Source organism: Mastigoproctus giganteus, chromosome 9, assembly GCF_048544385.1.
Source record: "Mastigoproctus giganteus isolate SK-2022 chromosome 9, ASM4854438v1, whole genome shotgun sequence".
NCBI lineage: Eukaryota > Metazoa > Arthropoda > Arachnida > Uropygi > Thelyphonidae > Mastigoproctus > Mastigoproctus giganteus.
In genome coordinates, this window is record NC_143583.1 from 31915207 (window position 1) to 31933768 (window position 18562).

The window sequence follows — 18562 nt, forward strand, 5'->3', positions numbered from 1 at the left end:
GCATCCTTGGACTCAGGGTAAGTCCCTGAGTCCAAGGATGGGATGTGCAAATGTATCCCCAATTCGCAAAGGAGGATTGAAGGGTGACAAGTAATTACAGACCAGTTTGTTTAACTTCTGTTCTGGGTAAAATAATGGAGTCACTGGTTAAAGATGCATTGCAGGATCATCTAGATAAGATTGCAGTAATAATTCAGACACAGCATGGGTTTGTTAAGGAAAAGTCTTGTCTGACCAATTCGATTGGATACTATGATGTGGTTACAACGGAACTGAATGCAAAAAATAATTTTGATATCATATACTTGGATTTCAGGAAAGCTTTTGACACTGTTGCACATGAAAGACTACTGTACAAAATGGAGCAGAATGGTATTAAGGTTAAGTTGCTACAATGAATAAAAGGGTGGTTGAGTGGGAGAAGACAAAGGTTGGTAATCAATGAATGCTGCTCTTCGTGGATTAATGTTATTAGTGGAGTCCCACAGGGTTCAGTGTTGGGCCCATTGTTTTGTATATTTATCAATGATATTGATGAAGGTATATTAGGCTTAGTATTGAAGTTTGCAGATGATACAAAGGTTGGCAGGGTTGTTAATGACAATAATGGCAGTGTGCTACTGCAACAGGATCTAGAAAATTTGGGCAGATTGGCTGAGAAGTGACAACTGAAGTTTAACATTGACAAATGCAAAGTACTGCATATAGGTAGAATGTAACAACCTGTCCTCCCCAGGTGATATTGAAATTGGTTTAGCAGATTCTTTTTATAACATTTCCACCTCTTCCTCTTATGTGACCTCCTTTCAATGCATTAAAACTGATGAAGAACGTCATAAATTTAATTTTTCAACTAGACTCTCGCTTCCGTATAACCACCCCTTTGCTCTAGCTGAGCTGAAAGAATCCTTGAGCAAATCTCCGAACAGTGCAGCAGAACCAGGCAGCATTCACCAAAGTATGCTGAAGCATCTGTGTGAAGCCGACCTCTACATACTATTACTCTTTTATAACCGGATATTCTCAGAAAATACATATCCTCTGTCATGGCATCATTCCTATATTTGTTCTATTCCAAAACCAGGCAAAGATCCTTCTCTAGTTCAGAATTACAGACCTATATCATTGACAAGCCGTTTGGGCAAGATCTTTGAAAGGATGGTGCATAAGAGGCTCACCTGGATTCTAGACTCTCATAACCTTCATTCTGATCACCAATATGGCTTCCTTAAAAATGGATCTATCCTAGATTTACTTGTCAAAATTGAATCAAGCATACATAATGCCTTCATCATGTGGCAGCATCTAGTGAGGGTGAACCTAGATATTCAGAAAGCATTTGATACCACTTGGCATTATGCTATTATTAAAGGTATACATCAGTTGGGGCTTAGAGGTTATCTTCCTCAAATCTTTCAGAACTTTTTAAGATTACACACCTTTTACATCTGATATTGAAACAGGCTATCAGCATCTCACATTCAAGAAAAGGGTGTACCATAGGGCTCCATCCTGAGTGCTACCCTGTTTGTTTTGTTTTTTTTTTTTTTTTTTGGTAGTTGTTGGCGCATCAGCTTCTGTGGCCATAATGCACCTCCCAAGGTTTTTGCAGTACTTTGATCCAAGCCCGGTCGGCACCCTGTTTGTGATTTTGGTCATAACATATTGCACAGTCTCGCAAAAACTGTTGAAGTATGCATGTATGCAGATGACCTCACCATATCCTGCCAGTCACAAAGTATGAACACTATCAAAAGACAGTTACAAATGTCAGAATAGAATCTGACATTTGTAATGTCAGAATAGAGGTGCCTCCGTAGCCAGGTGGGAAGGAGCAGCAGTGCGTAGCACATGCTTCTTGATTAGACCAGGGTTCGAGCCCTTCACCGCCAAATACGGAGGATGTGGAAAGGTCAGGGAATGACCACCGCATATTCCCGGAGCAATATGGACTTAGTTGCCAATGCGCCTAAAAACTAAATAACAAACAACAAACATGTCAGAATAGAATCCTGGACCTTACGAAATGGATACTGTCTTGCGGAACAGAAATCCACCATTACTCACTTCTGCAAACTACGGACACTTCATCCTGATCCTGAGCTAAAGATAAATAACGTGCCAATACACCTTGCACACACTTCGTTGCCTAATATTAGATAGGAAACAACTTTCACGCACATGTGACTACTCTTTGAACTATCTGCTTGAAGAAATTGAATATCCTCTGGTGTGTGTGTCATCAGTGTCATGGGGTGCTGATCGATATACCCTGATCCATCTTTATAGAGCTCTCCTCAGGTCTCACTTGCACTATGGCTCTCAAGTGTATGACTCGATGAGGAAAAGTACTTTAGAGAGATTAAACACCATCCAGCAGAGTGCTGTGAGAGTCTCTCTGGGGAACTTTCAGAACTTCTCCAGTTCAGAGCTTTTACATCGAAACCCACAAACTTCCCTTACATCTTCAGAGGAGAACATTACTTCTCTCGTATGCTGCAAAAATCCACAGTCTTCCTTCTTGTCCTAGTTGGATATGCCTGTACAAACCGAATGGGAATCCTTTTTCAATAGTAAACCAAATGAAAACCAGCCCGCTCAACTTAGACTTAGAGAATTAGCTCAATCATGGAATATAGAAATCTGAAATATATTTCAGGACATGAGACACCTCCTGATCCACCTTGGACAAATATTACTGCAATTTATGATGACTATTTCTAACAGTGGAGAAAGAACACCTTCTCACCCTCCAATATCTCACAGTTATATGTAGCTCACTCTACTTCTAACTCACAGGCCTGTAAAATCTATACAGATGGATCAAAAACAGACTCAAGTAGGTGCTGCAGCAGTCTTCCCTTCATTCACCACTGCTGTCTCATTACCAATAGAATGCAGTATCTTCACTGCTGAGCTTTATGCTATAAACTTGGCTCTGGTTCAGATTATTGAAATTTTAATTATGCCTGCATTAATATACATTGACTCACTCAGTGTTGTATCTGCTCTAATTAATAATACCAATTCTGCTCACCATGTAATAAAAGAAATATATTCTAAACTACATACCTGCAATAAGTTGAACCAAACTGTAACATTCTGCTGGATCGCAGGGCATTCCAGGATAGTAGGAAATGAAAAAGCAGATCTTGCAGCCAAGCAACCAGATACTACTATTTCACAGACCTTTCACAGATTATTTTCCCTTACAAAGTTCCATATACCGATTACAAACACATTATCCGTAAAGCATGTTATAAGAGCTGGTCAACAATCTGGAAAGGTTATCCAGGAAACAAATTTTGCTGAATAAAACCAGACCCGAAGCTATGGCTCTCCAGTTTCCGGAAAAGCATCAAGAAGTAATTCTAGCAAAGTTAAGATTGGGCACACTCACCTGTATCTCTTAATGAGTAACAGTGCCCCACAATGCACATCATGTCATGTACATGATGTGCATTGTGGGGCACTACCGAGATCCCAGTATTAGGGATCCCGGTCATTTTTTTCCGGTATTCAAATACCAGTATTGATACACAAATACCGGTTTTTTGGTACTAATTAAAAAAAAAAAAAAAAGTTTATAATTTAATCACATAAAGGTTATAAAATCACCTTTATGTGATTACAACGTCCTTATCTTTACTGGCAAATGTTCAATAAATCATCGATAGGACACCATGCAACATTGCAACCTGTCCACAATTCTCGGACAACTTCATGTCTGACCGTATCGTAACTCCCAAGTCCCGTTCCTCCACTACTGACTTTAGTTCAACTCCACCAAGTGTATAAGTTATTTTGGGGTTGCTGTTCCCCAGGTGTAAGACCTTGCATTTTGCTGAATTAAAGCATATAGCTGCCACTTTTATGACCATCCCGGAAGTCTATCTAGGTCACTCTGAAGAAGCTCTGCTTGGCAGCGATCATTAACTACTCTACTGATCTTTACATCATCTGCGAGTTTAGACATCACACCCTATATTCCTTCATAGATGTCATTTAAGATAATCGAAAACAACAGTGGTCCCAATACTGATCATTGGGGAATCCCTCTTCTTACATTAACCCAATCTGAGGAATGATCATTTATCACAACCCCCTGCCTGGTGCCCTCAAGCTATCGTGCTATGCATCTAAGGATTTTCCCTGTGATTCCAGCCTGCTCCAACTTATAAAGTAACCGCTCATGTGGGACTGAGTCAAATGTTTTGCTGATATCTAAATAAACAATGTTGAAATTCAAATAAATTCAAATTGAGGAAAGACAGGTTAGGATAGATGTGCAGAAATTTGCCTTTAGCCAGTGGGTAATTGGTTGGTGGAACAGACTTCCATCCTGTGTTGTGGAAGTTGATAGCCTAAATAAATTTAAGGCTTAGCTGGACAGGTATTTCGAACGAACGGAGGGGTGAAATGGGAGTGTTTTTTTTTTTTTTTTGCTGATACTGCATAAGCTTGCTTTCTTGCATCATATGCCTCTACTAATGTTAATGCTAAAAATTATTCTCTAAATCCAGCTCACGAGCGACCTGTCAAAATGGCTAACCAGATTTGTTAAACATTATTTTCCCTTACAAAACCATACTGTGTATCCTGCAAAATTCCATTTCCATCTAAATGATCCTGAATTCCACCCTTGATCATTGCCTCCATGATTTTCCATACTACTGAAGTTAGACTGGCTGATCGGTAATTTCCTGTTACACTCCTAGAACCGCCTTCTTGTTCCAATTTACACCTATCCAACGGAAACTCTCCTGAGTCCAGTGATGCTCTCATAGCTTTAATGGTTCAGTGCACTCACCTGCTGCCTCCTTTAAGATTATAGGGTATATGCCATCAACCACAGGAGCCTTACTCGCCTGTGAGTGCGATAGTTTTCTCATTAAATCAACGTGTGAAATTTGAACATCATTAATTACATTTTTTTTTCAACTTCACTCCCAGAATTTCTCATTGACGTGAAGGGTTTTTCTTCTGTAAATATCGATGCAAAACAACTGTTGAGTTTATCTACAACATCAGTTGGGATATCTAATACTATCCCATGCAATTACATAAGTGTCCAATCTGATTTGTCCTTCTGTTCTTTGCATTTATATATGTGAAGTATTCCTTAATGGCACTCCTTGCTCTCTTTATTCCTTATCCCCACTCTTTGCTCTCCCCCAGACTCAGGAAAGATACTATAGTGAAAATTATACTTCACTGAATAAAACGTCTTTCTCCTTCAGAAAATGATGAACATATTTCAATGATGGAAGACCAACATAGAACAGAACATCAGCGTTCCGCAAATTCTTTCCAAAATAAGAAATTTCCTGATTCCAATGAGATTTTGAAAGATGAACTTGAGTCGGAAATTAATGAAATACTTTAAACTATTTTTGCTAAAAAAGTTCAAAGCCTAGAAAATATGGACTGAGATCATCTATGATTATCTCAGTACCAGAATAGAATCCGAAAGGGCATTTTCTGCTGCTAATCAAATACTGTATGTACCAAAATTAGATCTATTGATTGCTTATGTTTCATAAGAGCTCACTTTATTCGGACAAGTAGTGTGGATGCTTAAACATAACTAAACTTTGCAGTAACACTGGGTATTTTGTTTTTGTTTTTAGAATAACTGTATTTTTAATGATTTTTTTTTCAGAATATTTATTATTGCAATAAATGTTTATTTAAAACTTGAATTCAAGTAATTACAGTACTTGAATTTCAAAATCTCATTGCTTTTTCCTTACTTTATTGCACCTAACCGTCGTCAAAATTTATTGAGAAAAACGTTTGTTTTTGGAATACCGGTTTCATAAATTAAAAATACCGATATACCAGTATTAAGATTTTGACCGGTATTGTAAGCCCTATGTACAACTGACTGGGTATTTTGAGCGAACAGAGGGGTGAAATGGAATTGGTTTTTTTTTTTTTTTTTTTTTGGCTGATGCTGCATAAGTTTGCCTTTTTGCATCATATGCCTCTACTAATGCTAATGCTAAAGAAAGCCTGCACGAGAAGCATGCAAAAGTTCGATGAAATTTACCAGTTAAAGTACTTTGCTATAATGGCATTTGTATTGTTGCTCGCTCAGGAAACACAGACAGTGGGTGTTATCGGTCTGGAGTAGAAGTTGAATTCCACAGGAGCTTGAAACCCTCCCGAAGTGTGGGGGGTAACCTGACCTTTTTTCTTTGGAATCACTAATTAAATTAACTAATTGAATCACGAACAGAGTCATATTGGAAGTTCTGGCGTTGTAAAAAATGTTAGTAACGTAGTTTCGCCGGTAAACGTTTTCAAAGTTTGCCGTGCTTCTCGTGTGGGCTTCCTTTGCCTTTTTTTCTTTTTTTTCTTAATAAACAATTTATCCACTAGTCCACCAGTAATTCTAAAGAAAAAAGGTCATGTTACCCCCTCCACTTCGGGAGGGCTTCAATCTCCCACGGGATTCAATTTCTACTCCTGGCTGATAACACCCACTGTATGTTTACTGAGCGAGCAACAATACAAATGCCATTACGGGAAAGTACTTTTACCAGTAAATTTCATCGAACTTTTGTGTGCTTCTCGTGCAGGCTTTCTTTACCTTCTCCACTGACTGTTCATCATTTATGTGGACTGCCCTCACCTTTTTAATATCTGCTCAATCAATTACCAATGCACACTCACCTTTAACATTAGCAGATTCTTGGTGATTATCCTAATAAGAAAGAACTGTTTACCTTCCTAAATCATATAGGAATATATAATAAAATATAACAGTTATCGCAATAAAATTAAAATATGTTAACCATAAGAAAACTACAATATAGCTCTAGCAGCCTATGTGTCATTAAATTCCACAACAACAATAGCAACCTGAGAATAGTTCATGTACTTTAAGCCCAGTGGTTCATCTGATTCATTAGTAATGATGAAGTCAAGAATATTCTCATCCCTAGTACTTTCTGCAACATGCTGGTACAAATCATAATCATCTAGTTTATTTAAAAAAAAAAAAAAAATTCCCCCATGGTGAGTTTCCCCTCCCACTTATTCCAATCAATCTAGGACAGATTAAAGTCACCCATAATAAGACATTCGTGCTTGTTTTCTTTCCATCTGCATGTAGAGACTCATAATATTCTTCACAATCTTCAGATCTGTAGATTACTCCCACTCTCATTATACCTAGAAACCTTCCGTCTGATCAATGATCGCCAGTATGGATTCCATTAGTGTTGATCCACTGGTGATATTCTGGCTTATGTTACCCTTTTATGGACAAATTCAATGGAAAAGTTTGGTGAAACACAAGCAGTTGCTCTTGATATCTCAAAGGCTTACGATCATGTTTGGCATAAAGGTCTTATGGTTAAACAAGCTCCCATCTTATGGTTTGCCAACTGTTTTTTGTGATTGATCTTCCTGTTTTCATTCTGAGCGCTCACTGAGGGTGATGGTAGATGGCTCTCTGTCTTCTAACTTCTCCACTAATGCTGGTCCCCCAAGGTTCAGTTCTTTCCCCCACTCTTTTCCTCTTGTATATTAATGACCTTCTTCCATTGACTGGAAATCCTATCCATAGTTTTTCCAATGATAGCACATTGCATTCCACTTTCCATCTTGAAAACCTTGCCCTGCTCAATCAGCTTCAACTTCTCAAATATCCGCTACCAATTCCTTAAATGCCGATCTCCAGTGGGGCATTGACAACTTAGTTGATTTCAATCCTTCTAAAACTCAGTCTTGTCTTATATCTCACAAAAGGGATTCTTCTGCTCCTATGCTTATCTTTGGTGACACTCCGATTTCTGGGCAAAATGATATATCTCTTTTGGGGATTACCCTGACTTCTAATCTCTCTTGGCACAAGCACATTACAAATATTGCTTCCTCTGCATCTAAAAAACTTGGTTTTTTCTTTCGCTCTCTGCATTACTTTTCTTCCAAACAGCTATTCACTCTGTACAAATCGCAGATCCGTCCTACCATGGAATATTGTTCCCACAACTGGGGCTGTGCCCCCAAAACTTCTATCAAGCGTCTAGATTCCATTCAGAAGAGGGAAGTTAGGTTAATTAATGAATCCTCTCTAACAGTCTCTATCCACTCTCTCTGTATATAGACGTACTGTTTGTGCTGCATGTCTTTTCTACAGATACTTCCATGGACACTGTTCTTCTGAATTGGCTTCTATAATTCCCTCTCTCTCTTTCAAAACAGTCTGAACCCGTGCTGCCACCAGCTAACATCTATTTACTGTCCAACTTTTCATTTTCCTTGTTTATTTATTCAACTGTCGTTTTCTGGAACAGCCTTCCTTCATACGTATTTCCTGAAAATTGCAGTCTACAGAAGTTCAAGTCTCATGTCAACAAATATCTTCTTTCATCTTCTCAACCTGCAACCCAAGCACGGTAATAAGTACTATAGGTTCTAATACCTCTCGTGTTTGGGGTCTACATTAAAAAAAAAAAAAAAAAACTCCAGGCCACAATGACCTGCCCTGAATCCAAAAGTGCTCTCATAATTAGGGCTAAGGGTTTGCTTGTCTCCTTTGCTGCCTCACTTAATATAATGGATAGATCTCATCTGATGCCAATTTTACGTTTAACTTCAATTTGTTTAGCTAAGTTTAATTATGTTTAACTTGATATATACATATATGGCAGTGCCTTAATTGAGGCAGCCTCACCAGGAAAAACAAATTTCACATTCAAATATTCTGAAGTAACAACTGAATCTAAACAGATTTAGTTTTTTTGCATTCTTTATATGAAATATTAATAGATCGCAGTACAGAAGGAAAACAAATTTCATAATTGGAAACATCAACATTATATCTGACTAAAAAAAAACAGTCACCTACATTTAATAATTGAATATAAACAGACATAAACATGGATTAAGCTTTTCAGATTATTTATGTGAAATGTAAACAGTCGATAATGCAATAATTGCACCATCACCTCTGGAAAACAAATTCTTTATTGGAAATGCTTACAGGCACATTGGATGCAACATCAGACTGGAAGTGGGATTTTACAATGTCACCATAAGTGGCACTGTAACAACATTGGACCACAAAGAGTTAAATAATTCAATGCCTCCTTGACTGGACAGGTATATTGATCAATCTGCAAATGCAATAGAGCTGAATAATGGCTGCCCTTATGCTGTGAAATATTGTACCATAACAGATCAGAACTATTAGAAAGCAGCATTGAATAAGAGTTAAATTATATATCAAAAATATAATTGAACTATAGATGGTAGCATGAACACTTTTCTTTAGTAGTATAGCACTTGAGGGCATTGTCCTTATCCTACTTTCACTTAATATCCATCCACACAGTAACCATTATCAAAAATTATTTCTACAGTAGACTCTCGATTTTCCTGGATAGATGGTAAAAAACAAATCCCGGATAATCGATTTCCAGGTTAATTAAAAAATACAGAAGTCCCCGACATATGTAAGAGATACGTTCAAGAACTTGTTACTTTGAGTTTTACGTAACTCGGGAATGACTAGTAACATATTGCTACTATATTATTATTGACAAATCTGAATTCAGCGTGATACTTGTTAATGTTTGACCATTTTCATACATTCTTATTAGTTTAATTTTCTGATCCAAATTGATCACTTTCCTTTTCTTGGTAGGTTTACTAGTACTGCTGTCACTTATTCTCTTAGTCGGCACCATAACTCAAAATTAAATTTTCTGAAAAGAATTTCATAGGGTTAAGGCCAAAACTCACTATTATCACCCCGCGAGAGCTCACATTTTACTAAAGCACAGTTTTGGAGGTCAACAAAAAACAATAAAACCAATTTGCTCTTTCCGTGTTATTGGGCTTCTCTGTTAGTGCAATCTTTTATAAATGGGTAGTAAAGTCGATGTAATTGCATTTGCGATGATACCGATAGCTGGAATTCTGTTGGTTTTTATGTTATTATGGTGAAGTATGGCCCCCCTTCACTAAAATCTTCAGTCATAAAAAAAAACCATAAATAATTGTAAGAATCTTCTCTTCATTCTTATTTTTTTGCTTATTACTCCGATCTAACTTGTGCAATTTGTGCGTGCCATGATCATCGTTATTGATTGCTTATTATTATTTTTTTTTGTTGTTTTAAATTTTACAATCCTAAAAAAAAATAATAAAAAAATATAAAAAAAAAATTGAGTGAAAACAAATTTATGTAAATCTGTAGTTGAGTAAGTCGGGGACTTACTGTATCAAAAAATGTTCAGCAACCTACGTAAAAAATGTTGTGGTAGATAAAAAACTTACCATGTACTACTCGTGTGTCCAATACGATGCTTCCCTTTATTTTTTGCGATGTCGATTTTAAATCTAATAGCTTCCCTTTATTTTTTACAAGGTTGTGTATGGTTTGGTCATCAACATTATCATGGTTCATTAGAGATTTAATGGATGCACCGTTTTCAAACTTTTGAATAATTTCAAGTCTTTAACTGAAAGGGCAACTCTTTTGCGTTTACTCATCATTTTCATGATTTATAAACAAAAAAAAATATTTACTATAAAAAAAATTTCGACATCCCTCACTTAAATAATGAAATAAAATTTGTCTTTTTGCAGTGCGACAGAACACAACAATCGACGCGATGCACTAAAACAAGCTAAACATTTGGACTTTTTTCTTTTCTTTTTTCTTTCTTTTTTTCTTTTTTTTGAGCAGTGAGTGTGAAGACAGCGGGGGTTGCAAGATAATAGGCACATTAATCTCCCAATGACGACTTATAACGCTGCTTCTTGTCGCTTATTTATGACTTGCAAAATATCTGTTCATGCCTATTCTAGTTATTACTTGAATTTTATGATTTCTGGTTGTTTTTTTTTAAATTTGGAGTCTTGAAGTGTCCCAGTTAATCCGATCCCAGTAAATCGAGCATCTGCTGTACTTATATTTACAATTGATGCAATATGTGTGTGTGTATATGTGCATTTTCTTATTTCAGGTCGAGAATTCATGGCAGGGGACTGTTTTGCAAACGTAATATTGATGCTGGGGAAATGGTTATAGAATATGCAGGAGAGGTAATCCGTTCCGTCCTGACTGATAAACGGGAGACCATGTATGAAAGTAAGGTATGAAAAGGATATTATATTATTAGGAATAAGCAAAACATGTTGCCCAAAAGCTACGACAGTTCATTGATTTACTTCTTTCCTGAATTCTGAACAGGTTCAGAATTCAGGAAATAATATTTGTCTAATAGCACCAAGTGTATTATTTGTCTAATAGCACCATGCTGTTTGTAAATCTTATTTTATTTCTTTGTACTACCATAGCTTCTAAAAAGTAGTCAAATAGAATCAGGTCCACGAAGTTACAAAATATTCAACTGATTATAAAACTTTTGATAAATATCGTTTTAAATTTCCATTTATTATTGAATGAATATGTGCATCCAGTTATTGTGTTGGGAGTTTTCTATAGAATTTGTAGTTAATAAGTAAGATGCAGTAAGTCTTCGATTTTACATACCTCAGTTTAATGGAATTCAGATTTAACAGACAAAATAATTTTATTTGGACCAGCGTATTTTGAGTGTGTTTATGAGTCACAGCAGTTGACAGCCAGCATCACAATCTGTTTATGGATATGTTTGCTGTTATATCATTAAGTGTTCATCTGTGTCCTATTTGTTTATTATAACCTTATTTGAGAGTTGTTAGTTACACTTTAGAGTGTCTCTTTACTGCATATATATATATATATATACTAAATTTTGGCACTAATGATATTAAGAGTAGGAGACCGGCGGAATTACTTAGCAAGTACAGGTCACTGTTGAAAAAAAGCCGTGAATTAGGGTTGAACTTGAAAGTGTCTGCAATTCTGCCCAGACACGATAGGAGGGAGTATATGATGAGAGCCTTGTCGATCAATTCGGCCCTGGAGGGATTGTGCAAGGCTCAAGGGGTAGAATTTTTTTCAGCCTGGACTGTACTTGTTAACAGGAGAGATTGCTTCTACAGGGATGGGATACACTTAAATAGAAAGGGTGCAAGAATTTTTGCTGATGCTGTCGAGGCAGTGTTAGGTGGGTCGGAAAACTGCTAGTTGGGGGGGATACAAGGACTAATAGATTAACAGTAGCCACTGGCAGAGGTGGAAGTGATTCTTGCACTGCTTCTATTCAAATGAGCAGAAGTCTGAAAAACAAGATGCAGGATATTTCAGAGACTGCTGGTAGTCATTGCGGTACAAGTAAACACATGGGTTGTGTTAGGGTAGCTAAGAATAGAAACAGGTGCATGTATACCTGCGTGTACACCAATGCTAGGAGTTTGGTAAATAAATTTGATGAATTTGAGGTATTGCTCAAAACATCAAAGGCAGATATTGTTGGGATATCAGAGACGTGGTGTCACACAGATATAAGTAATGCGGAACTGGAATTTGGGGAATACAATGTGTATAGAAAGGATAGACAGGACAGGAGGGGAGGAGGGGTTATGCTATTAATTAAGAAACACATAAAGTCCAAGGAAGTGAAGCCAGTCGACATCGATGGACAGGGCAGTGTCGAGTCAGTTTGGTGCGACATAAGCATAGGGAAATCAAAATTGAGAGTAGGAGTGTGCTATAGGCCTAATGACTCTGATGAGTATAATAAGATATTGTACAGGGAAATAGAGTGGGCCAGTAAATCTGAGAGTCTTATAATGGGGGACTTTAATTTCCCAGATATTGACTGGAATTTGTGGGTTGGTCACTCGCACACTAGCAAGGCTTTTGTGGATTTATTGGATGATTGTTTTCTACATCAGCATGTTCGTGAGGCAACAAGAGGGAGCAATACTCTTGATCTGATTATCAGTAGTGATTCTTCATGCATTAAGAACCTGCAGATAAATGAACCACTAGGTGGCAGTGATCACAGTGTGTTGAAGTGGGATTTACTCAAGGAGGTAACTACCATCAGAGGTAAAGGGAAGGGTTTTTGTTTTCGTAAAGGCGACTATGATGGTCTGAGACAGTATTTAAATTCTATACAGTGGGACCAACTGATGATGTTACCAACAGCAAACTCAAAATGGGAAGCATTCAAGGAACTAATCTTGGAGGCTACCAGGCTTTACATACCAACTAAGAAATATTGTTCAAGGTTTAGGCCTAAATGGTTGTCAGATGAGCTAATGAGACATGTGGCAGAGAAGAAAAATGCATGGGATACATACAAATTAATGGGTGACATGGAAGCCTATGATAGATATAAGTTGGTCTGTAACCAAGTCACAAAGGAGATTAGGCAGGCAAAGGCAGACTATGAAAAATCCTTGGCAAAGGATGCAAAGAAAAACAGAAAAGAGTTTTTTACATACTTGAACTCGAAAAGGAAAGGGATGAATCAGATTGGTCCACTGGATATTGATGGTTCAACAGTTGAGGATCCTGCTCAGGTGGCTAACAATCTAAACGAGTATTTTGCATCTACATTCACGCATGAGGAGTTATTCAGGAAGGAGAATGATGTAGGTAAAGTAAACATTGGCAGTGAGCTGGATGATTTTGTAATAACTGAGAGGAAAGTGGAGGAGAGATTGTTGAGGATAAACATAAAAAAGGCACCTGGGGTGGATGGGATCTATCCAGTTATATTAAAGGAGGCAGCAAAGGAAGTATGCAAACCCCTAGCCATAATTATGAGAGCTTCTTTGGACTCAGGGGAGGTGCCCATAGACTGGAGATGTGCAAATGTAACCCCAATTCACAAAGGAGGATCAAAGGCTGACACAAGTAATTATAGACCTGTTAGTTTAACTTCTGTTCCAGGTAAATTAATGGAGGCACTGGTTAAAGAAGCACTGCAGGATCATCTAGACAAGAATTCAGTTATAGCTCAGACGCAGCATGGTTTTGTTAAGGGCAGGTCTTGCCTGACCAATTTGATTGGATACTATGATGTAGTCACAAAAGAACTGGATGCAGGGAATAACTTTGATATTATATATTTGGATCTTAGAAAGGCTTTTGATACTGTTGCACATGGAAGACTGCTGCACAAATTGGAGCAGTGTGGCATTGGAGGCAAATTGCTGCTATGGATAAGGGGATGGTTGAGTGGCAGAAGACAGAGAGTGGTAATCAATGGACACTGCTCAACGTGGACTAATGTTATTAGTGGAGTTCCTCAAGGTTCAGTGTTGGGTCCGTTGTTGTTTTCGGTGTTTATGAATGATATTGATGATGGGATATCAAGTTTAATGTCCAAGTTTGCAGATGATACAAAGGTTGGCAGGGTCGTTAAGGACAATACTGACGCTATGCTGCTGCAACAGGATCTGGAAAGGTTGAACAGATGGGCTGAGAGGTGGCAAATGAGGTTTAACATCGACAAATGTAAAGTGCTGCATATGGGAAACAGTAACCCCAGAGCAACGTATCAACTCTGCGGTACTACACTGACAGTGGTGGAGAATGAAAAGGACCTGGGGGTAATTGTGCAGGCAGATATGAAGTTCTCTGAGCAGTGCAGACGAGCTGCAAGAGTAGCGCATGGTGTCTTGTCAATGATATACAGGAATTTTTCTAGCAGGGATAAGGAGGTGATTATTCCCTTGTATAAGGCAATGGTAAGGCCACATCTTGAGTACTGTATACAGGTCTGGAGGCCTCATTTCAAGAAGGATGTAGAGCTGCTGGAACGGGTACAGAGAAGGGCAACAAGATTAGTAAATGGAACAAAGGGTTGCTCTTACGAAGAAAGGCTTAAGTTTTGCAAATTACAGAGTCTGGAGACTAGGCACCGGCGAGGTGATCTGATAGAGGTGTATAAGGCTTTGAATGGTTTGAGCATGCTCAATGCCAATGGGATTCTTCATCTTTCTCAGAATAATCACCTCAGAGGGCATAAATTCAAATTGAGGAAGGACGGATGTCGGATAGATGTGCGGAAATTTGCCTTTGGCCAGCGGGTGGTTGGTTGGTGGAACCGACTTCCATCACTTGTTGTTGAAGTTGATAGCCTAAACAAATTTAAAGCTCAACTGGACAGGTATTTCGAACGAACGGAGGGGTGAAATGGGAGTGGGTGTTTTTTTTTTTTATTTTTTTTTTTTTTTTTTTTTTGGCTGATGCTGAGTAAGCTTGCTTTCTTGCATCATATGCCTCTGCTAATGCTAATGCTAATGCTAAATAGATACGTTATAGTGTAAAGTTAATATCTTTAAAGTTTGAAAATCCATATAGCCATAGTCCTGCCATATCTCCAGTATACATGAAAACCAAAATATAAATCATATTAAGTAAATTAATAAAATAATAAAATAATAAGCCCAACACAGGAAAATTATTTTGCAAGGAACTTTGTCGAGGGCTAAACCCTTACAAAATAACCAACCCATGCTAGACTGAGCCATCGGTTTCTGTTATCATCTGCCTGTATACTAACGCCAAAATAATATAATAGTGGAAATGTGGAATAATTTAGTATAACATTAACGTAAGATTTGAGACAAATGTAAGTCTAGAATGCCAAAACAACAAGTGTCGTACCGTAATACATAACAACAATTTATAAATGATACAGGCTGGATGATATTTAGCCCGACCGATCGCTACCACATTATAAGCACAACTGAGTAATTATTAAAATTTTTGCTGAACACAATTTAGCATAAAATTTTGCAGAAAATAGCTAATAAAGCTAACCGAAGGAGAACGGAAAAATGTATAGTAGAGCAATAGTACCTCACTCCCCCTCGAATTACTCTAATAGTTCGCGAGGTATGAAAAATAAGGCAAGAGGAAAGCTAAAAGCAAAAAGAAAGAAAAGGTCAATTTATCGATAGTACATCGGATATTAACCGGGAGCGTAACTTCCCGACCCTAAAAGTAGGGATCCTGGTTAGGTAGTAAAGGCCTGTAAAAATATATCAATCGAATAAAAAGAAAAAGAAGAAAAAGAAAAAGGAAAAAACGGAATGGCTAATTCCTAATAAAGTTTACTTTAAGTAGGACATAAATAATGTCAGATAAAGTCAAATTGTCAGTAATGCTAAGAGAACGAAAGACGGAACCTGTCAGATAAGGTCGGATTGTCAGTAATGCTTAGAGAACAAAAGAGGGGACATGGTAAAAACCCCGTAAGGAATCTACCAAGCATACTTTACCGTAGCCCAAGGCGGGAAAAACAAAACGCCTGCAGCAACCTCACTAGACTTATATAACTACAAAGCGTCATGCGCCACCTAAGATTTGTCAAGAATTAGCCGGTGTTTTTTGGATGAACAAAAGCATAATAGCGCCCTCTATAATAGAGAAAACAAAACCAATAATACTCAGATGTAGAAGAGAAATCCTAGTATAATATAGAATTCATTCCTACTGTAAAGAACCCATATAGGTACCACTTTTCTAAGGCGTAAGCTATATATAGCGAGTTCAAAACAGCAGTCCCTAGTATGTACATGTATATACAAAGGCTAATTAGTACACCACTCGCTATATCTATACCCTATATTAAAAAACAATAATGATTACATTAAGACCACGGCAATATCCAAAATGTATATAACAGTTTAATAAACTGCCTGCCTAATATTTTCGATAATTTCCAACTGGTTTAAATTATCGTGGTACTTTTTTAGTGCTATGGATAAAGCAGTACTCATATGTTTCAAAATGAAATTATATGGGAAACCGTTATCCAATAATTTATGCTTAAGATCGATAAGCGCATATATAACATCACTTTTATTATTACAAATATATACTCTTCTGATAGTTTGTGTCACTATAATGTTTTTAAGTATACGTACAGAGATATTAGTACCCCAACGGGTTAAGTCTATAGTTTTGAAATTGAATTCTTTGCGTTTGTCAAATAGCTTGGTAGATAGTGTATTATTATTAATCTGAATATCTATGTCCAGATATGCTACTTTAAAAGGGTCACCGTTGTTAGTGACTTCTAGAACCAACTCCTGCGGGTAGTGTTTAACCGCTTCTGTAAGAAAGCTAGTATTGTTGAACACAATTAGGTCATCAATATATCTGAACATATGGATATCTTTAACAAAGTTGTTTTCAAAATGATGCAGATATAAGTTGGCGATGAGACACGAGCTACTCGCCCCCATGGCAATGCCAGCATGCTGTATGAAAATATTACTACCATTATAAATATAGCTGTTGGAAATACAAAGATTAATCAAGTTATCCCAATAATTACGTTGGCAGGGTAAAATTTGGCTATATTCTGTAAAATAATTATTTAACACCAATTTTAGACTATCATGTGGGATGCTAGTAAATAAATTTTTGAAATCATATGTATTTATATGTTTGATGCTATTCATATTGTTCTTTATAAAGGTTAAAATAGGTCTATTGTTATTAATAATTCTGGAGGAATCTATAGCCTTGAAAATCATGCTGAGCAATTCAACTAGCTTACTATGTGGGACTTTTGAGTAGCTATTTCTACAAGATGTAATAAATCTGAAACTAATAGGCGATTTGTGAAACTTGGGAATACCATACAAATACGGAAAATTAGTATTATAGTTACTAATTTTTAACCTTTTTTGTATAGCCAGTAGCTTTTTGGTAATAGTACCAAGGTTACAGTTAGATTTAGTATATGTAGCACTGCTATGTAGTTCATTGTATAATAGTGTGGCATAGAATTTTTTGCAGATGAAACTGTAATTATTAGCGGCCTTATCTATAGTTGTTATGATAAATATATCCTGTAACTCCTTTAAATGTCGTTTGATTAACTGCATATTATATCTTTTGCTATCTCTAATGGTATGATGCTTACTATGTAAAAGCATACTAAATATATGTTGTTTAAAATCGCTATTAGTAAGAACTAGCCAATTATAGAAGGCCTCTAGTGGTAAATTAAACTTATAGGCCAATTTAAGGCAAAAATGCATAAGGTCAGAATGTATTAGTTTGGTTATAAGATTAGCATTAAGGCTAGTGTTAGGTCTGTATTTAAAACCGTAGGAAAGAACAGATCTCAATTCCTGGTGAGGAACCAGGTTAAGATTACCAGTAATTACATGCCCATGATGTAAGTCAACGAAATCATGGTATTGTGGTAAGTGGCAGTAGCAAATAGCATCCTGGTAGACATTATCTAAGTTGCAGGCTAGCTGCTTATAATTACAAGCAGTAAGCCCAAAAGGTTTATTGTAACTAAACCTAGTTACTATATTCCTATTACTGAGTGGAAAACTGCTAACATGTTTATTTAATATCTCCTTTAACGGTAAGTAGTCAAATATAATGTTACTGAATTTAATATTGATATAGATGTTATGGATAACAGGTTTATTACATAGACGATATTTAAAAATATCCCTAAGTAAGTGGTCAAGATGCTGGTTACGATGTGAATATGTCTGGTTAATTTTTTCTAAGGCTTTTAACTTGCTATGCTTGAGGCCGAATAAGATATCATGTATGAGTTTAATATTTATAACATTTTTATCCCAAGTATCCAGCATGTCGGTAAATTTTCCTAAAGTATGCTTAGTGCGCATTTGAATGCCAGTACCAGTATTGTTAAAA

The 18562-nt window shown here is 36.9% G+C and overlaps 1 protein-coding gene across 1 annotated transcript in view; it reads left to right on the forward strand.

The window, feature by feature from the left end:
- Positions 1-18562, forward strand: part of LOC150080135 (uncharacterized) — a 228061-nt gene that overhangs the window by 92271 nt on the left and 117228 nt on the right. The window contains exon 6 of the mRNA XM_090380599.1: positions 10986-11115. Coding sequence (XP_090236725.1) covers positions 10986-11115 — 130 coding nt within the window. The remainder of the gene's footprint in view (positions 1-10985; positions 11116-18562) is intronic.